Source organism: Herpailurus yagouaroundi, unplaced genomic scaffold (assembly GCF_014898765.1).
Source record: "Herpailurus yagouaroundi ecotype Mexico unplaced genomic scaffold, PumYag 355, whole genome shotgun sequence".
Lineage (NCBI taxonomy): Eukaryota > Metazoa > Chordata > Mammalia > Carnivora > Felidae > Herpailurus > Herpailurus yagouaroundi.
Genome location: NW_024412572.1, coordinates 2,018,374 through 2,037,778, shown reverse-complemented (window position 1 = coordinate 2,037,778; position 19,405 = coordinate 2,018,374). Strand labels below are relative to the sequence as shown.

General features: G+C 52.0%; 2 protein-coding genes and 2 long non-coding RNA genes across 9 annotated transcripts in view; 2 read left to right on the top strand and 2 right to left on the bottom strand.

Moving 5' to 3' along the window:
- NCAPD2 (non-SMC condensin I complex subunit D2) overlaps positions 1-12,425 on the top strand; it is a 27,384-nt gene extending 14,959 nt beyond the window's left edge. For 4 of the 6 annotated variants that reach the window (XM_040462658.1, XM_040462657.1, XM_040462656.1 and 1 more), the window contains exons 14-32: positions 1,991-2,115; positions 2,486-2,722; positions 3,032-3,206; positions 3,454-3,538; positions 5,791-5,924; positions 6,277-6,409; positions 6,499-6,583; positions 6,660-6,827; positions 7,152-7,321; positions 8,335-8,446; positions 8,522-8,645; positions 8,726-8,881; positions 9,356-9,533; positions 9,627-9,721; positions 10,159-10,239; positions 10,350-10,533; positions 11,468-11,594; positions 11,682-11,843; positions 12,096-12,425. In XM_040462658.1, coding sequence (XP_040318592.1) covers positions 1,991-2,115; positions 2,486-2,722; positions 3,032-3,206; positions 3,454-3,538; positions 5,791-5,924; positions 6,277-6,409; positions 6,499-6,583; positions 6,660-6,827; positions 7,152-7,321; positions 8,335-8,446; positions 8,522-8,645; positions 8,726-8,881; positions 9,356-9,533; positions 9,627-9,721; positions 10,159-10,239; positions 10,350-10,533; positions 11,468-11,594; positions 11,682-11,843; positions 12,096-12,181 — 2,617 coding nt within the window. In that variant the 3' untranslated portion in view covers positions 12,182-12,425. Of the gene's footprint in view, positions 1-1,990; positions 2,116-2,485; positions 2,723-3,031; positions 3,207-3,453; positions 3,539-5,790; positions 5,925-6,276; positions 6,410-6,498; positions 6,584-6,659; positions 6,828-7,151; positions 7,322-8,334; positions 8,447-8,521; positions 8,646-8,725; positions 8,882-9,355; positions 9,534-9,626; positions 9,722-10,158; positions 10,240-10,349; positions 10,534-11,467; positions 11,595-11,681; positions 11,844-12,095 lie in introns of those variants that run through there. The other 2 variants (XR_005786750.1, XR_005786749.1) reach the window with 2 other exon arrangements.
- LOC121021958 (uncharacterized) lies at positions 5,551-6,576 on the bottom strand. The gene is made up of 2 exons (XR_005786751.1): positions 6,470-6,576; positions 5,551-5,948 (listed from the first exon to the last, which is right to left on the bottom strand). It is a non-coding gene; the product is annotated as an uncharacterized LOC121021958 (long non-coding RNA).
- LOC121021959 (uncharacterized) lies at positions 7,093-14,422 on the bottom strand. Its single transcript, XR_005786752.1, has 3 exons — positions 14,222-14,422; positions 9,322-9,416; positions 7,093-8,040 (listed from the first exon to the last, which is right to left on the bottom strand). It is a non-coding gene; the product is annotated as an uncharacterized LOC121021959 (long non-coding RNA).
- Positions 14,423-14,955: 533 nt separating this feature from the next.
- GAPDH (glyceraldehyde-3-phosphate dehydrogenase) lies at positions 14,956-19,215 on the top strand. The gene is made up of 11 exons (XM_040462663.1): positions 14,956-15,047; positions 15,303-15,343; positions 17,132-17,231; positions 17,315-17,421; positions 17,544-17,634; positions 17,744-17,859; positions 17,955-18,036; positions 18,260-18,411; positions 18,496-18,574; positions 18,678-18,859; positions 18,946-19,215. The coding sequence occupies exons 2-11, from the start codon at positions 15,321-15,323 to the stop codon at positions 19,013-19,015; spliced, it is 1,002 nt and encodes a 333-aa protein (XP_040318597.1). The 5' UTR covers positions 14,956-15,047; positions 15,303-15,320; the 3' UTR covers positions 19,016-19,215.
- Positions 19,216-19,405: the final 190 nt, after the last annotated feature.

Genomic DNA, 19,405 nt, shown 5'->3' with positions numbered 1-19,405 from the left:
TGTCTCCCTCTCTCTCTGCCCCTCCCCCTTTCATGCTTTGTCTCTCTTTCAAAAAAAAAAAAAAAAAAAGTAAATAAACGTTGAAAAAAAAGAAACAAACAAAAAAACCTTTAAAAAAAAGCCTTTAAAAAAAGCAATTGACTAGATCATGTGGTCTCTAATTTCTTTCTACTAAATCCTGTGAGCTAATAAATAATATTAAACTCCATTAATCCTACTTTAATCTTGAAATCAGCCTCATTGTTAATCCTGACCTTGGAGAACAGATTTCTCCCAGTGTTTTTATGACTCTAGAACTTCAGGGCAGCTAGCAACAAAAGCCCTTCTAGCTATCAGCAGGTCTCCTTAAACCTCAGCCACAAGTTACTGATTTATTTCCTACCTAATTAGGCTGTTCAGAAAAGACTGAATGGAAGGTGGCTAGTTTGCTCTCCCTTATGTCTCTCTGGTGTCTTTATTTACTTTGCTAAGGTGTAAAAAGGTACTGTAATTTTATAACTGCTGCTTCTGCCTCCAACCATATTAGTATTTTCTCCTGTCAGTTAAAATAAAGATTTCTTCTCATGTTAAAGATGTCCCCTCCTCCTTCAGAAAACCTCAGCAGTCAGTGCTGGGTTATGGTCTTAATAAGTGAGGTATTTGATGCCAGTTAAATGTGTGTTAGAACAAAACTTTTTTTAAAAACTTTTTGGGGCGCCTGGGTGGCGCAGTCGGTTAAGCGTCCGACTTCAGCCAGGTCACGATCTCGCGGTCTGTGAGTTCGAGCCCCGCGTCAGGCTCTGGGCTGATGGCTCGGAGCCTGGAGCCTGTTTCCGATTCTGTGTCTCCCTCTCTCTCTGCCCCTCCCCCGTTCATGCTCTGTCTCTCTCTGTCCCAAAAATAAATAAACGTTGAAAAAAAAATTAAAAAAAAAAAAAAAAAACTTTTTAACAGTTTAATAATAGTATTTTTTAGAACAGAAAATTACATTAAAATATGAGCCTGGCTGGCTCAGTCAGTATTGCATGCGACTCTTAAACCCAGGGTTGTGAGTTCAAGACCCGCATTGGGTGTAGAAATTACTTAAAAATCTTTTTTTTTTTAAATTAGTACATTTACACGGTACAAAATTTTAAATTATAACAAGGACATGCATTGTAAAGTCCCTTCCAAACCTATTTCCTAGCTACTTAGATTTATTTACTACAAGGAAGCAACATTCCGAGTTTATCGCACACCCTTCTAGAGATAACAAAGACGTATAGTGTAACATATGTTCTTTTCCTTCCCTTCTTACACAAATGGTAGAATTTTCTACCCACTGATCTACCACCTTGCTTTTTTTCACTTAACAACATACTGCAATGTTTTTAATATTTATACATGAATAGCTGCCTCATTCTTTTTTACGCTAACATTGACTCCCATTGTATGGATGTCCCATAAATTAATCAGTTATTGAACACTTACTTTTTCTAAACTTTGACTTAGCAAAGTTTTTAAGTAGATGTTTGGAGTAGGTTTGTGACCTTTAAATTTGAAAAGTCTTATTTGAGTTTCTTTGAAGACTATGTAGTAAAGCCTTGTCACTTCAAAAATGGGAAAGTGTTTTGAGCTCCACCCTTATAGGTGCTTCTCAACTTTTTTTTTTTTTTTTAATGTTTTTATTTTTGAGAGAGAGGGTGAGACAGAGTACTAGCAGGGGAGGGGCAGAGAGAGAGGGAGACACAGAATCCAAAGCAGGCTCCAGGCTCTGAGCTCTCACCACAGAGCCCGACATGGGGCTCAAACCCATGAACCGTGAGATCATGACCTGAGCTGAAGTCAGATGCTTAACCAACTGGGCCACCCAGGCGCCCCACTTCTCAACTTTTTAAGCATGAGAAGTGTCCCTTTTCTTTGGGGCAGTAAGTCTAGGTTCTCGATGTAATCATGAGGTAGGCTGCATTACAGAAGGCTGCAGTGACACTCCCGTGGGTGCCAAGTTGGTGACCGGTGGATGTTCTTCCAGGCAGGCCATCATTCTCACTCGAGAAGCCATAGGCCACTTCCAGGAGTCTGAGCCTTTCAGTCATGTGGACCCAGAGGAGTCAGAGGAGACCAGGTTCCTAAATCTCTTGGGGACTATCTTCAAAGGTATTTCTTTTCCCTCTTCAGTTAGCAAACAAAACATTTCAATTAGTATCGATGGGCTATTTACTTTATGCCAGACACTGGCCTGGGAGTGCCAGGAGGCACTGTGCCACAGCAGTCCAGAGGAGATTTGGCAGTGCTCTGGAATGGATACAGCCCATGGACCTAAGATTGATAGTCATATGGTGTGAAATGGTATTTCCAAACCATAGGGGATGTTTGGAATTTTTTGAGAAATGAACCAAGACATTTTACAGTAGGTTCTAAGTGTATACCCTCCCATTGTGGAAAGAACTATCTGGGGATGTTGTAGCCGATAGATTTCCCCATACACCTTCGAGCAATAACCATCCTAGAATTCTCTAATTCCTAGGCCCAGCAACTTCCACACAGGAGAATGCCCAGGGTTCTGCAGGGAACATGGGCCCAGGACAGACAGACAGTAAAGACAAGCCCAGTGTGTCAGAGCCCGTGAAATCCAGGGGAAGCGATGAGCTGGTGAAGCAGGAGATGCTGGTGCAGTATCTGCAGGACGCCTACAGCTTCTCTCTGAAGATTACAGAGGCCATTAGCATCATCAGCAAGATGATGTATGAAAACACAACTACAGGTGTGCCAGCATCCCTCTCTGTAAGGACTGTGTCTTGGGGTTGGAAAAACCAGTCTTGCCTGTATTTTATTGATAACTGTCTGCTCCTTCAAAAGGCAAGGATTCTTTATTTCCGTTTGCTTTGTCTAGCTCTGTGGAGCAGACGTGGTATGCATAGGGTATTTCACGACAGGGCCATCTAGGATGATATTCTCAGGGGAAATGGAAGAAGCTTCCACTTGCATGTTGCTACAGTAGGAAAGGTTCTATCTCTAAGTATTGGGGGAATTTTGCCAAGCAGATGGGTGACATTTCTGTCTCTCCCCTCAGTGGTGCAGGAGGTGATTGAATTCTTTGTGATGGTGTTCCAATTTGGGGTACCTCAGGCCCTGTTCGGGGTGCGCCGCATGCTCCCTCTCATCTGGTCTAAGGAGCCTGGCATCCGGGAAGCTGTGCTTAATGCCTACCGCCAGCTTTACCTCAGCCCCAGAGGGGACTCTGTCAGGTATATGTGGTACTTTTGCCTCTGCCAGCTTTAACAGGGTCAGCTTCTCAGGGGACGTTTGCAGTCTCCTACAGGAATGGCAGGGGGTGGGGGCATCCTTCTTGAGGAGCCCTGAATCTAATGGGGCTCAGGGCGGGGCTGGACTTCAAGTAAAGTCATCTGACACTGTGGTGGGATAGTCCTAATCACCTGTTTGCCAGGTTTAACTTGCCAGTTTTTAATGACCTCTGCTCTCTGCTATTCCCAGAGCCAAAGCCCAGACTTTGATTCAGAATCTCTCTTTGCTACTAGTGGATGCCTCAGTTGGGACTATCCAGTGTCTTGAGGAAATTGTAAGTCTCTTTCTTTCCTTTCCTTACTTTCTTTCCTTCATTCCTTTCTTCCTTCCCTTCTTTTCATTTCCTTTTCTTTCCTTTCTTTCTTTCTTTCTTTCTTTCTTTCTTGTTTGTTTGTTTGTTTGTTTGTTTGTTTATGTAATCTCTGCAGCCAATGTGGGACTCAAACTCATGACCCTGAGATCAAAAATCACATGCTCGGGGCGCCTGGGTGGCGCAGTCGGTTAAGCGTCCGACTTCAGCCAGGTCACGATCTCGCAGTCCGGGAGTTCGAGCCCCGCGTCAGGCTCTGGGCTGATGGCTCAGAGCCTGGAGCCTGTTTTCAATTCTGTGTCTCCCTCTCTCTCTGCCCCTCCCCCGTTCATGCTGTGTCTCTCTCTGTCCCAAAAAAATAAATAAACGTTGGAAAAAAAAAAAAAAATCACATGCTCTTCTGACCAAGCCAGCCAGGCGCCCCCTTACTTCTATTTTCTTTATTCATTCAACAAGTATTAGTGATTACTATGTACATGTTCATCAGTTTACTCAGCCCCACAAAGTATAAGATTGTTTTCAAGTTCCCAACTTAAAAGGAACCAACAGTATAGTGGGTAGCCAAAAAACATAAAACAGTTATAGAATGATGTGGCACATAGGTAATTCAGTGCCAAAAAAATGTGGCACAGGTAATGGTTGTAGCAGCAATGGTGATAGGGTAACACTAATGACATGCTAGGGACTGTTCTTAGCAGTTTGCTCATATGAACTTGTGTAAACCTCACAACAACCCAGTGAGGTAATACTGTTAGTGTACATTTTACAGTGAGAAGCTTAAGGCACTGAGAGGTTAAGGAACTTGGCTAATCACAGCTGGTTGGTGGCAGAGACTCAGGCAATAAGAGCTCCAGAAAACATACTCATACGTTGTACGTTACCCTGACGAGTCCTGAGTGGGCAAGAGAGCAGTATGAGGTAGAACAGTCAAGGACAGTTTCCTGGAGGTGGTAGGACTGAAACAGGGTCTTGATGAGTAGGATGTAGAGAGAGAAAGGAGGGAACATGTAGATGGAAAGCCAATTAAGAGCACAGAAAGTTGTGGCATGAAAAAGATCACGTTCTGGCTGGAAACTGTTATATGCAAAAGATAATAAAGTGGGAGTGTAGGTTGGAACTGAATTGTAAAGGTCCCTGAATGCCTTTCACAAGTCCGGGACTTTCACCTTGTTGGCCAACATTTTAGTGAGGTGGACCTGCTTTTGAAGTAAAAGTATTTGGGTTGTGGAGACAGGTGGAGGTGTGCTGACCACCAGCTTCCACCAGGTGGAGCACTACCGCCAGCCACATTTTTCTCTTGGGGAGAAAAGGAGCCTGGTGGCAGCCGCTGGGCTGAAATGTCAGGCTAGCTCTCCTGGTCCAGAGCCCCTACTATAGGCAAAGGAGAGTTTTGTTTCTTTTCTTTTTTTTGTTTATTTATTTTTGAGAGAGAGACAGAGCGTGAGTGGGGGAGGGACAGAGAGAGAGGGAGACACAGCCTGATGCAGGTCTTGAACTCACGAACTGCAGGATCATGACCTGAGCCAGAATCGGACACTTAACCGACTGAGCCACCCAGGTGCTCCAAAGGAGAGCTATTTCTAAATGATGAGCAGAGGTGTGGCGTGATGAAGAAGATGTTTGGGAGACTGGTCCAACAGGAGCATACAGGTTGGTTGGAGAGGACGCTAGAGACGAGGTCTACGGACCTTCTGGAAGTGTGCAGCATCAAAGGACTAGACTCGGGCTGGGAGGAAAAGCTGTGGAGTTGCACTTAATGGAAGATAGATTATAAAGGAAAAATGGATAGGATTAAGTGGGGAAGAAATTAGCTGACTGTGAAGTGTTAAGCATATGTGATTGAGAATGTTGGTACCCTGGGCAAAATGAAAAGGCAAGGAAGGATGGAGTCTTCTGTTTTAGACATGTTGAGTTGTGGTCACAGCAACAACAGCTACTAGAAATCCCCGGAATGTAGTCAGAGCCATGGACTCACACAGACTTCAGTATGTCATCTTAATAAATGTAGTTTTGAAGGCATGAAGGTAGAAAAGTGACAGAGGTGCAAGTACCTCCCCAAACCCCAACTTTACATTTCGAGCCTCCTTCTTCCTTTTCCATCCCTAAGTATTGCTTTTACCCACTTCGGGCTCTCAACGTTCTCTTCAGAGAAGCAGACCAAGGATTGGGGGGGGGTTGTTATTTTTTGGCCTGAGCCCTTTCTCTTTTCTCTTCAGCTCTGTGAGTTTGTGCAGAAGGATGAATTGAAACCGGCAGTGACCCAGCTGCTGTGGGAGCGGGCGACCGAGAAGGTCCCCTGCTCTCCTCTGGAGCGCTGTTCCTCTGTCATGCTTCTTGGGATGATGGCACGGTGAGGCTCAGATCCAGACAGACGCTAGGAATAAGAGGGAAAGGGAAGGTTCTGAGAAAGCTCCCTTTCTTTCAATAACAGCAGTCAGGCCCAGCCAAGCTGTGTGCGTGAGTCGGCTACCTAAGTGAAAAATAAAATAGTACCAGCGCCCTCCTCTGCACCCCGTGCAGCAGAAATAACGGGATTTGGTACAGCAAGAGGGATTCTGAGGGTCCAGCCCCATGTCAGAGCCTCTGCTGTCTGCTCCAGGGCTCTAGCTTTGCACTGAGTGCTGTTACCTACCCCGCTTGGCATTTTCCCCCACAGAGTCCTGTCCTTGACTAGCTTTGACTGTGTGGTTTCCTTCCTCTAGAGGAAAACCAGAAATCGTGGGAAGCAACTTAGACACACTGGTGAGCATAGGACTGGATGAGAAGTTTCCACAGGACTACAGGTTGGCCCAGCAGGTGTGCCATGCCATTGCTAACATCTCTGACAGGAGAAAGGTACATGGGGTCTCCAGACCAAGGAGAGTGGCCATCCTCTTATACACTCTCCACACATACCCATCTTTTGTCTTTCCTGTTCTCGACAGCCTTCTCTGAGCAAACGTCACCCTCCCTTCCGGCTGCCTCAGCAACATAGGTTGTTTGAGCGACTGCAAGAGGTGGTCACAAAAGGTGAGCTATCGTGAAGGCCTCGGGTAGAATGGAGTCCTTTGTCTGCAGTGGGTGACTTCTCCCTTCTCCTCTACAGGCTTTGTCCACCCAGACCCACTCTGGATCCCATTCAAAGAGGTGGCAGTGACCCTCATTTACCAGCTGGCAGAGGGCCCTGAGGTGATCTGTGCCCAGATATTGCAGGGCTGTGCGAAGCAGGCCCTGGAGAAGCTGGGGGAGAAGAGCGCCACCCAGGAGGTCCCAAGTAAGTAGGCAAGAGGGTCCCCCGTGGGCAGCAGCCAGAGTCTACTGCTTTCCTTGTCGAGTCAGTAACCACTGCCAGCACTGCTTCCTACAGCAGCCCCTGACCCTCCGCAGACCACACTGTCTCACTTCTGTCACTCAGACTGGGCCATTCACCGCCACCATCCCCGTCCCTCCCCGCCCACCCTCCACCGTCTCCATCTCTCTCTTCTGCGCCAGCTTGTATATGGCACATGAGCAAGAGGTAGAGCCATCAACACAGAATGCAGGGTCCTGTGAGATTTAATTTTGTCTCTTTCTCCCTGCTTTGCCTCCCCTCCTCCAGAGGACACCCCCATGCTCCCCACTTTCCTGTTGATGAACCTGCTGTCCCTGGCTGGAGATGTGGCTCTGCAGCAGCTGGTGCACTTGGAACAGGCAGTGAGCGGGGAGCTCTGTCGGCGCCGGGTTCTTCGGGAAGAGCAGGAGCAGAAGACTAAGGATCCAAAGGAGAAGGTGAATGAAGTGCCTGCGTGTTTGGGTTTGTGTCCCAAGCATTTCCCGGATTTATTTCCTGACTGTGGGTCACTCACGTTTCCTTCTGGGAACCTCTGCTTTTCTACTGTTAAATGAGGAAGACACCCTGCCTCCTTGCTGCTGTTACTGGGAAAGGTTAGTGAGAACAAAGATGGAGCGATCTGTTGTTGACCACCCAGGAAGGAAAGTTTTAGGGAAACAGAGCGTTGAGTTAGGGACCTCAGCATGAAATCTAGGCTCCCCCTCAGGCACTGCTTGTTAGAATAAGCACACACGCACCCCCTTTCCCATCAGCCGTGGTTGCTGGGCCTGCCACCTTATGGGGACCTTGTGTTCTTTCCACTAGAGGCAGTGGTGTCTTGCAGACAAATAAGACACAGAGTATCTTGCAGCAGTGGAATTAGGTCTGACCTCTGTGACCTTGAACCATTGTCCCCATGATCCGTTTATTGATTGTATGCAGGAAATGACATGCTTCTGTGAGGATGAGTTCAGAGATGTAGGAATATGCTTTAGCAACTTGAAAATAATGCTGCTTGTTCCACTTTGAATTTGCCAGTTCACATTTGGCAACTTAGAAGTAAAATTACAGAATCCTAGTTCTATTCCTGTTTAATTAAGGTGTGCTTCCTCTTTATAGACACATTTGACCACTGTAGGAATGGTTTTACAGAACTTGCCTTTCCCCAGACACATTCCTGCAAAATGAAAGACAGGCTGGAGTTAAAAATGCTGTCTTGGGGGCATCTGGGTGGCTCAGTCAGTTAAGCATCCTATGTCAGCTTAGGTCATGATCTCACAGTTCATGGGTACGAGCCCTGAATCAGGCTGTGTGCTGACAGCTCAGAGCCTGGAGCCTGCTTCAGATTCTGTGTCTCCCTTGCTTTCTGCCCCTCCCCTGCTCATGCTGTCTCTCTTAAAAATAAAATATTAAAAATTTTTAAAAAATGCTGTCTTGGATGAGCCATGATCCCTGGTTTCTTCCCCATTAGAACACAAGCTCTGACACCACCATAGAGGAGGAGATGGGGCTGGCGGGCGCTGCCGCTGATGATCCAGAGGCAGAACTCATCCGCAGCATCTGTGAGAAGGAGCTGTTAGATGGTAAGAAGAATTGCTGAGGGACCTGCTCCCCAGCCGAGATAACCTGTCCCAGACCTAGAGCCGTTCTTCCGACAGGCAAACAGATCCTGGCTGCCTTTGTTCCACTTCTGCTTAAAGTCTGCAACAACCCGGGCCTCTACAGCAACCCAGAGCTCTCTGCAGCCGCTTCACTTGCCCTTGGCAAGTTCTGCATGATCAGGTAGGCCCTGGGGCCAGTACTGCCCTCTCAGAGAGGATGGGGATGGTGCCTCTCCCTGATGATCCTTTCCTTGCCCCTAGTGCCACTTTCTGCGACTCCCAGCTTCGCCTGCTGTTCACCATGCTGGAAAAGTCCTCGCTCCCCATTGTCCGGTCTAACCTCATGGTTGCTGCTGGGGATCTGGCCATCCGCTTCCCTAACCTGGTGGACCCCTGGACACCTCATCTGTATGCTCGGTGAGAGATCCCTCATGACACTGTAGCAGGCCTTGCTAGCCCTGGAAGGCTATAGTTCAGTCAGGATGAAAATCACTAAAACTGTTTCTCTGGTCTTTAGCATTACCTTGATATCTGCTTGATACTTGACCTGTACAGGCCCTCGCTAAGTATAGCCCCAAAGGAATGGGCACCTCTGTCCAAAGCGTTGGCTCCAAGCTTGGCCTCTTACCCCAATCCCAGCTTTCTAACTGCTTCTAGAATGTCACATTGAGAAGGGGTGATAGAGGAGCACCTGGGTGGCTTAGTCAAAAGAGCATGCAACTCTTAATCTTGGGTTCATGAGTTAGGGCCCCACGCTGAGGGTAGAGTTTACTTTAAAAAAAAAAAAGAAGAAGAAGAAGAAGGAGCAACAGATTCCTGCTGAGGGCCTTTCCCACCAGTGTCCCAATATAACTCACCATTAGTGCCAGTGACTTGAGATTTCACTCCTAGGCTCCGGGACCCAGCTCAGCAAGTGCGGAGAACAGCAGGGCTGGTGATGACCCACCTGATTCTAAAGGACATGGTAAAGGTGAAGGGGCAAGTGAGCGAGATGGCTGTGCTGCTCATCGACCCCGCGCCTCAGATCGCTGCCCTGGCCAAGAACTTCTTCAATGAGCTTTCCCACAAGGTGAGAGGCAGCGGGAGACCACTGTCGAGGGAACACGGGCGCGCACACACAGACACACACCCAGTGTCGATAACATGACTCTCTCTCTCACAGGGCAATGCGATCTATAATCTCCTTCCAGATATCATCAGCCGCCTGTCAGACCCTGAGGGAGGGGTGGAGGAAGAGCCTTTCCACACCATCATGAAGTATGGTTCCCTGAGCCTTGGGGCACAGTTTTCATGTAGCACATGCTTAAGAATCAGACAAACCTGTATTTGAACTCTAGCTCTGCTACTTTGTAGCTGTATAACCTTCAGTAGTAAGTTAGCCTCTCTGTGCCTGTTCCTCCTCTGTACAGTGAGGCCTCTGACACTTGCCCCTTAGTTCTTGAGGGGCTTCAGTACCATAGAGTTTCTAGTGCGGCGGTAGGCGCATAGGAGTCCTCACGACATGGCAGCAGTTTTTGTTACAAATTCCCATTCTCAGTGAGAATTTCGCAGAGGGGGTGGGGTGGATTTTTTCTGAGGGTCTAGGAAGAAGGCAGGACGATGTCAGAAGGCGGGTGCTAGGGGAAGACAGGACTGTCCCGACAGGGACGGAGCTGCCCCTGGGAGGCCACACAACCACATCGCCCCTTCCTCAGGCAGCTCCTCTCCTACATCACCAAGGACAAGCAGACGGAGAGCCTGGTGGAGAAGTTGTGTCAGCGCTTCCGCACTGCCCGGTATGCCGGCTTCCCAAGGGGTGTCCCTGAGGCTGTGGGACACCGACGGGGAAGGACGGGCCTTCGCTCCTCCATCTCGCTTCTCCTCACGACGCCTTTGCCATCTGCAGGACCGAGCGGCAGTATCGGGACCTGGCCTACTGTGTGTCACAGCTGCCCCTCACAGAGCGAGGCCTCCGCAGGATGCTGGACAATTTTGACTGCTTTGGGGACAAACTGTCGGATGAGTCCATCTTTAGTGCTTTTTTGTCAGTTGTGGGCAAACTGCGACGCGGAACCAAGCCCGAGGGCAAGGTGAGCGTAGCGGCCATCCCGGTGCCATGAGTTCATCTGCATTGCACTGCCCGGACCTGCCTCGCCTACCCCGCCCGTTCCCCTCCCTCGGCTCGACTGCAGCGAAGTAACCAGCACCACCTGAGACCAGATCTTTCTGACTCCAATTCCTGTGTCTTTTTCTCTTTTTTAAAATGGACTTTATCTTTTACAGCAGTTTTAGGTTCAAAAGTAAATACTGAGTTGAAGGTAGAGTTCTTCCACGTGTGCCCAGCCGCCACCCATGCAAAGCCCCCCCCCAGTCTCCCCCACCAGAGTGGCACATTTGTTACAATCGATGAACCTATGTTGACACATCATTATCACCCAAAGTCCATAGTTGACCTTAGGGGTCACTCACTCATTCTGTGGGTTTGGACAAAGTGTGTTGTGGCCTATGTCCATCATTATAGTATTACACAGTGCAGTTCCACTGCCCAAGAAGTCTTCTGTGCTCCCCCATCGCCCTCTGTCCCCCGACCCTTGGCAACCAATGATCTTTTTACTGTTGTCACAGTTTTGTCTTTCCCAGAATGTCATATACTTGTAGTCCTGCAGTGTGTACCCTCCCTGGGTTGGGTTCTCTCAGTGATATGCGTTGATGTTTTCACCATGTCTTTCTTTCCATGGCCTTGTTTCTTTTTCATCTTAGAAATAAGTTTCCAGGCCTGCTCTTTTTTTTTTTAATGGTCATTTTTGAGAGAGGTACAGAGCATCGGTGGGGGAGGGGCAGAGAGAGACCAAGACACAGAATCCGAAGCAGGTTCCAGGCTCTGAGCTGTCAGCATAGAACCCATTGCGGGGCTCAAACTCAAGAGCCTTGAGATTACGACCTGAGCCAAAGTCTGACGATTAACTGACCAAGCCACCCAGGTGCCCCTTCCAGGCCTGCTCTTAATCTCTTCCCCCCCTCCAGGCTGTAATAGATGAATTTGAGCAGAAGCTTCGGGTCTGCCACACCAGAGGGCTGGATGCGGTGGAAGACCTTGAGGTTGGCCAGGGGGGTAGCCAGAGAGCCCCATCAGCCAAGAAACCATCCACTGGTACGTGAGGCAGCCCCACAAGTGGAGAGATCGGGCCCTTCTCTCAGAGTATCCTTTTTTTGGGACTTATGTGTTGGCCTTTTCTAGTCTCCAAGCGGCACCAGCGTCTGGCTTCTGCAGCCTCATCAGACGGTGACTTTGTCACTCCTGAGCCCCACCGCACTGCCCGTCGGCATCCAAACACCCAACAGCGAGTTTCGAAAAAGAAACCCAGAATTGTCTTCTCGAGTGATGAGTCCAGCGAGGAAGGTAGGATGCTCCCTCCCAGATGTGGCTCGCAAGGAGCATAGCTTGGGGAGGGGTGGGGGGAAGCTGGTTTTGATGGGGTCCTGCCCATGTAGATTCTCTCCGCCCCCGCCCTCCCCCCAGGTGTGTTTCTCTGGGCACAGTATGGGTTTTGTTTCTGGGCCTAGTCTGGGGCTGTCCCACTTGTTCTCTGAGATGTACTTTTCACCATCTTTGTGACTCAGTTTTTTCTTCCTCCTCCAATCCTCTGAATAGAGCTGTCAGCAGAGATGACGGAAGACGAGACACCCAAGAAAACAACCCCCATCCGCCGAGCACCTCCTCGAAGGCACAGGCCCTAGGAAGTCATCTTGCCTGTTCCTGTCCCTGCTGTGCGGGGTATCTTATGAAGTGAACTTGAATTCCGCTCCCTTGTAAAATACCGTTTTGCCTGTCCTCTTGTCTTTTTAATATAGAATGGTCTTTATGATGTAAAGCATTTCTCTTAAACTGGCCTTACTGAACTGAATTGAGCTGCTTTCATTGGACTCTATGTCTGCCAGTCTCCTTGTTTCCTAATGAATAAATGTTTTTTATATACTTTTAGACATTTTTCCTAAGCTTGTCTGTTTCAGATTACATGAGCCCAGATGCAGGCAGCAGGGAGAGGAGCCCTGAAGTCCTGGGGCCTGTCTGAAGATCTGATAAGCTCCATGCTCCCCCAGTGCCTCATCTTCCCCTCCTCCACCTCCCCATGCCGCACGAAGGACAGGACACCTCCCCACACCGCATGAGGGACAGGATTGCTGCACGGTGGAGAAGCGTGCAGCGGCCAGTCTCCAGACCAGTGTGGCCCTACTCGGGGGCCTTCTGGCCATGCCTAGAGATAGTTTTTTGTCATCACAACCTAGGTGGGAGGGATGCTATCAGCATCTAGTGGGCAGAGGCCAGGGATGTTGCTAAATATCCTACAATGCAGAAAACAGACCCCCAAAACAGAATTATTTGGCCCAAAATGCCAATCAGTGGTGCCGAGATGGAGAAACCCTTCTCTAGACCAAGGGCTGATCTGCGTCCTCCCCTCCCCCGGCGTGCTCCCTGAGCCCATCTCTGAGGCAGTGACTGACCTAGCCGGCTGAGCAGATGGAAGGTCAGGTCCTGATCCCCTCCAGCTCTAGATAATATCTGTGGAGTCGGTCTGTCTACCTAGAGATTCCTTAACTGTTGCAGGGTCTGTGGCAAGTCGGCTCTCAGCGCAGGCACTGCTTCAGCCTGCCCACCCCTCAGCTCCCCAAGTCTGCTCTGCTGAGTCACCTGGACCAGAGGCAGTGAGCGTGTTCTCATGACAACACTGGTGTCTTTGCTGTCATGACAACAGCAGGCTGCATCAGTAATGCTCCCGTGGGCACTGAGCTCCCTCTGGCAGAAGACACTAATGAAAGATGACACACGCACTTTGGGTAGTGCTGGGGCTCGGAGGGGCCCCTGAGGCCCTTTCCAGGGAAAGGGTTAATGGTCCTGGTTGAGCATGAGCAGGAATGGAACAGGGACAGCTGGGTCCCAGTGCCAGGCCCCAGCAGACCGCCAGTGGCACTTGCCACCTCCTGTCACCATTAGGTGCCCTCTGGCCCTACTCTTGGGGTTCATGAAAAGCCTGGAAACCAACCATGCACGAGGCCGCCAGACAGATACAGACTTGGCTCTGGGGCCCCAAGGAGGGAGGGCAGTCCCAGAAAGGGCAGGAACCAGGGTTGGAGTCGGGGTGCGGGAGAGCGTGCCCTCTGCCTTTTAAGCAAAGGTTATCACCAGGCAGGCTAAACTTAGCCACAGGCTCTTCAGCTAGAAAAGGGGGCTGGTCTCAGGTTACGCTGGGCCAGCAAAGAGGCCCCTAGATCCCCGGCCCCCAGCACCTGCTGATGGGCCATGTCCATTCCACCCCACCCCCTTCCAAACCCTCTGTCCTCTCAAGCGTTCAAATGTAGCCCTTCTTCCATCCTCAGCTCGCAAAACTGGCGCAGCCTGGGCTCCAGACTGTTGGAGTGGCGTGGATCCCTTCCTCCACCTCGTGTGGGTCTGGGGGCCTGTTCCCACCATGTGCCCAAAGCCTCCCAATTTTTTCTCTCTTCTGGACTCCTCACTCTGCCCCCAACATCCCCTGGGCGCAGGCAGGGAAGAGGAGTCCCTGGCTCTGGGGCCGACCGGCACGTCCCAGGACTGGGAGGGACTTCCGCCCTCACGTCCAGATAGCGGCCCGGGCTGGAGGAGATGAAGGGGGCACTGTGTCCCAGCCCTGGCGGCACAGCACTCTGGTCTCCCGGGAGCGACTTTGTGGGAGGCCTAGCCCGGCCTGGGGGAGAGCAGCTGGTGCACACAGGGCCTGGTTTGTCCGCCCCAATTATTACCTCTCTGGGCTGCCCGAGCTGCAGGACAGCGTGACCTTCAGTGCAGAAACCTCCCCCTCAAGCCGCCCGCCAAGCCTCCTTCCTCTCCAGGCCCCCACTGCCCAGTGCCAGCCCAGGCCCCCGGCCCAGAGAGGCCGGGAGCCAGGGCCTGGGGAGGGGGAAGTGGGGGCTGGGCAGGGCCCGGCCTGAGACTGGCTGACCCCTCCCGGGCCTTTTTCCTCTGCGGTTCCCCCGCTACTACCGAAGAGCCTTGAGAATAAGTTCCCCAGCCTTCCCGCCTCTCAGCCTCTGAAAGAAAGGGGACGGGGCGGGGGGGGGGGGGGGGGGGGGTTGGCAGCGTAGGGCGCGAGCAACCCGTTTCTGGCCCCAACTCCCCATCCCACAAGCTCCCAAAGTCCTCCGTTTCATATGTGCAGCGGTCCTGGCTCCCGGAGGTCTTCCGTTGTCACCTGGAGTCCACAGCTTGCTGCATGCCCACAGGGCTGCCCTAGGTGCCATCAGCGATCCCTGGCTCCACTGGGCCCGTCTCGGTCCCCTCCCCCCCACTCTGTTCCTAGCCCACATGCTAGGTGCGTGCACACTTGACAAAAAAAAAAAAAAAAAAAAAAAAAAAAAATCGGGCCCTGCTACTCACGGCTTTACGGGCGCACGTAGCTCAGGCCTCTGCGCCCTTGGGCCGTGACTGGGCAAGCCAGCGGGAGGCGGGGCCCGCACCCCCTCTTTTCCCCGCCACGCCCCGCCGCTATAAATTGAGACTGCAGGCTCCGTCGGTGCTCTCTGCTCCTCCCCGTTCGACAGACAGCCGCATCTTCTGGTGCAGTGCCAGGTAGAGCCAGGCAAAGCCAGGCAAAGCTAGGCTGAGGGGAGCCACGGGAGGCTCGGGCACGGCTCGGAAGGGGGCCGGGAGCGCTCGCGGGCAGGGGGTGGGCCGCGCGGCCGGGCCCCCGCATTGCAGGGGCGGGAATACGGACGTGCCCGAGCGCGGGTTGGGAATGGAGGCCTGGGGGGAGGGGAGGGCAGCGGCCGGGCTGCAGCCGCCACCCGCCCCCGCGCTCTAATGGTCGCTTTTCTCTGTCCGCAGCCGCGTCCCCGAGACACGATGGTGAAGGTCGGAGTCAACGGGTGAGTTAGGGGGTGGGGTAGGGTGGGGCATCGAGTCCCGCGGCCCCGGGCGAAACGCTACTGCGGGCATTGCCCTGCTTAGTCTTCGCAAGCGCGTGAGGGACGTGGGTGCGGTGGTCCTACCCCCCCACCCCCACCCCCAAGGAGAACTCAAGGTCGGCGCTCTGACCTGGCCGAGGCTCCCGCCTTAAAGAGCCGCGTGGGCCACTCTCCCCCAAGCTGTGGCTCCTCGTGCAATGCCGCCCCCGCGGGCGCGAGCCGCCCGCAGCCCTCCGCCCCACCTGCCTCCGATAGACGAGAGCGCCCCCCTCCCGGCATAGGACCCATCCCTTTAATCCCCAGCTGGGGCTTCTTTCTTTGCTTTCGCGCCCTGCGGAGTCACGTGCCGGGAAGGAGCCCCTCCCCCACCGGCCTGCGGCCTCCCCACCTACCGGGGTGCCCGGGGCTGAGCTGGGTGCAGAGCCCTCTGGGAGGGCCCGTTTGCGGGAACCCGGCCGCCATGTTGCAACAGGGAAGGAAGTGAATGAACCACCGTTAGGCAACCTTCCTTAGCTCTTCACTGTTCCTCCTTCCTCGCCTATGACTAACCCTCATGATCCTGCCTGGGTGGGGTGGAGTCGCCTTTATCCCGTAAACCAGGTGAGGCAAGGCTTCCCTCGGTCTTGCTCTTAAAAGAGCTGGACTTCAGAACTCTGACCGGAGACCATCCCTTAAGCTGCCAATCAAATTTCCCCTCAGGGATGCTTCTTCTAGACGATTCTCTGATGAATCAAACATGGGTTTAGGGGAGTCCTCTTGAGTCCTTTTTTTTCCTCCCCCCTTTTCCGGAGAGGTGTGGTAGCTGCAGCTTAGTGCCATGTTGGGGGAGCTGAGTCATGGGCAGAAATTTTCCACTACAAAATGGCTTCTGTAGCAGCAGCCCCTTTCATCACACTGGCTCTCCTGGAGGCTCCTGTCTTCCGTCCATACCTAGAGCTGACCCAACCCTAAAGGCCAGGCTATAAAGGTCACTGGGAGGATTAGGTGTCTGTGAGCCTTGGGAATCCTGCCCTTCTCCCCGTTCCATCTTCCAGAAATCAGATCCCCTCTTCACTCTAATCTGGGGTTAAATATAGCTGCCTGACCTTTCTGCAGCTTGGGGCCTGGGCTACTACTCTTTTTGCCCCCACCCACCCCACACACACATCTGTCGCTCCCACTCCTGATTTTTGGAAGAGGGCTTGCAGGGACAAGTGGCTTAGCAAACTAGAGCCCTCAGATCAGGGGGTTGAGAAGCATTCCTTTTTCCCCTTTGGAGGAAGAGATGGGCTTTCCCCTTCCAGTTAACTTCTGACCTTTACTCTTGCCCTTTGAACTTGGTGATGCTAAGTATGCAACTCTTTCCTCCCTGGAGGGTGTATCCTGATGCTGGGCCAGACAGGGAACAAGCATTCCCAGGGAGGGCACAGATAGTGGGGGAGATAAATGCCATGTGCCAGGCATGTGTCCAGACTGCGGGGGTGGCCAGAGCAGAGCCCTGCATGGCCATTGCTCCTTTGCAGGACTTGTAATGACTAGGGAGTTGGGCCAGTCTCTGAACCTAATCACTTCTTGGGCAGGCTTCACTTTCTGGCCAGGCTGTCCTGGCAGGGTTGCTCAAGAAAGATAAAATTAGACCTCTTGGACTTTTCTGGAGGGAAGTGCCATCTTCTAACCTCTGGAAGAGGATGGGTTGATCTAGGGCTGTTTCCATGCCTGGGAGAATTCTCTACCCCTTTTTCATTCCTTCTCGCCTCTTGTCTTTACCAGATTTGGCCGTATTGGGCGCCTGGTCACCAGGGCTGCTTTTCACTCTGGCAAAGTGGACATTGTCGCCATCAATGACCCCTTCATTGACCTCAACTACATGGTGAGTGCTGCCCCCACAGCCGGCGTAGGGAGCAGAGCCTGGCTGAAGCGCAGCCGCTTGATGGCCCTCACTTGTCCCTCCAGGTCTACATGTTCCAGTATGATTCCACCCACGGCAAATTCCACGGCACAGTCAAGGCTGAGAACGGGAAACTTGTCATCAATGGAAAGCCCATCACCATCTTCCAGGAGTAAGTGTAGAAGACGGAACAGGGTGGAATTTGCTTTGAGGGAGTTACTAGGATGGGCTCACAACCTTGGGTGGTACACGGTACCCCATGTCCCTGAGCTTTCGACTTGTCTCCCTTTATAGGCGAGATCCCGCCAACATCAAATGGGGTGATGCTGGTGCTGAGTATGTTGTGGAGTCTACTGGGGTCTTCACCACCATGGAGAAGGCTGGGGTGAGTGGCAGGGAGAGTAAAGATGGAGGGTGGGGTTTGGTATAGCGGGAATGATGGGGAACCCTTGAGGAGAGGGAGAGTGTGGATTATGATGATTACTCTACCACAGGCTCACTTGAAGGGTGGGGCCAAGAGGGTCATCATATCTGCCCCTTCTGCTGATGCCCCCATGTTTGTGATGGGCGTGAACCACGAGAAGTATGACAACTCTCTCAAGATTGTCAGGTGAGCACAGCAGAGGGGAGTGGGGAGGTGGTCAGATGGTACTGTGTGTTGCCAGGTGGACGTGTTCTTGCCTTGACCTGCCTCCCTCTTTTCAGCAATGCCTCCTGCACCACCAACTGCCTGGCCCCTCTGGCCAAGGTCATCCATGACCACTTCGGCATCGTGGAGGGACTCATGGTACGGGTGATGGGGAAAGTGCCCAGTGTGTTTATTTCTCACCCAGGGCTAGATCCTCTTCCCTTCGAATGTGGCCCTGGGCTGTGGGGACCATGGGGCATTGGGGGTTCCGAGGGACTGGCTCAGGTCACTGTCTCAAGTTTTCCCGGGGGAGGAGGGGGTCAAGGGGTAGATGACTTTAGGGGTGCTGTGCGGGCCTTCACTCCCTCCTCCATGTTTGCAGACCACAGTCCATGCCATCACCGCCACCCAGAAGACCGTGGATGGCCCCTCTGGGAAGCTGTGGCGTGATGGCCGAGGGGCTGCCCAGAACATCATCCCTGCTTCTACTGGCGCTGCCAAGGCTGTGGGCAAGGTCATCCCTGAGCTGAATGGGTGAGGTTCCTTGCTGTTCTCTGCCCTGGGGGTCTGTGGAACCAGGAGGAGCAGTACTGACCCTGCTTTGCCTGCTGTCTGCAGGAAGCTCACTGGCATGGCCTTCCGTGTCCCCACCCCCAATGTGTCCGTCGTGGATCTGACCTGCCGCCTGGAGAAAGCTGTAAGTAGGAGTTGGAAAAGGATTCATGGGCTCAGGGTTTGTGTGTTGGATAAAAAACAGCAAGATTGGAACTTGAATAACCATCTCGTTTTTACCTTTTTAGGCCAAATACGATGACATCAAGAAGGTGGTGAAGCAGGCATCAGAGGGCCCCCTCAAGGGCATCCTGGGTTACACTGAGGACCAGGTTGTCTCCTGCGACTTTAACAGTGACACCCACTCTTCCACCTTCGACGCTGGGGCTGGCATTGCGCTCAATGACCACTTTGTCAAGCTCATTTCCTGGTATGCTGCTGGGGTGTGGTTGGGGGTGTGGCGCCCTCTGGTGGCCGGTTCATGAAAATAGGCCTGAACTCTTGATCCTCTTTCAGGTATGACAATGAATTTGGCTACAGCAACCGGGTGGTGGACCTTATGGTCCACATGGCCTCCAAGGAGTAAGAGCCCCCTGGACCACCAGCCCCAGCAAGAGGAAGAAGAGAGAGGCCCTCAGCTGCTGGGGAGTCCTTGCCCCCGTTCGTCACCCAACACACTTGAGAATCTCCTGATCTCCAGTTTCCATCCCAGACCCCCTGAAGAAGGGGAGGGGCTTGGGGAGCCCTACCTTATCATGTACCATCAATAAAGTATACTGTATCCAACCAACTCTTGTGGGTTTTTTGTTTTGTTTTTTAGCTTTTTCCAGGGTCTGGGACAAACGGGAGGGGAGGTAGGCTGGTGCCAAAGAGAAATAGACCTTGCTGCGAGTACCCAAGAAGGGCCCAGCATACCCCAACCAGACCTGAAACCCCACTGTAGGTCCTGGGCCCAAGTGAAAGGCCTTACAAAAGC

Coding starts and splice junctions, on each gene's coding strand:
- GAPDH (XM_040462663.1), top strand. CDS start 15,321: ATGGTGAAGGTCGGAGTCAACGG. Junction 17,232..17,314: donor TCATTGACCTCAACTACATG/GTGAGTGCTGCC, acceptor TTGTCCCTCCAG/GTCTACATGTTCCAGTATGA. Junction 17,860..17,954: donor AACTCTCTCAAGATTGTCAG/GTGAGCACAGCA, acceptor CCCTCTTTTCAG/CAATGCCTCCTGCACCACCA.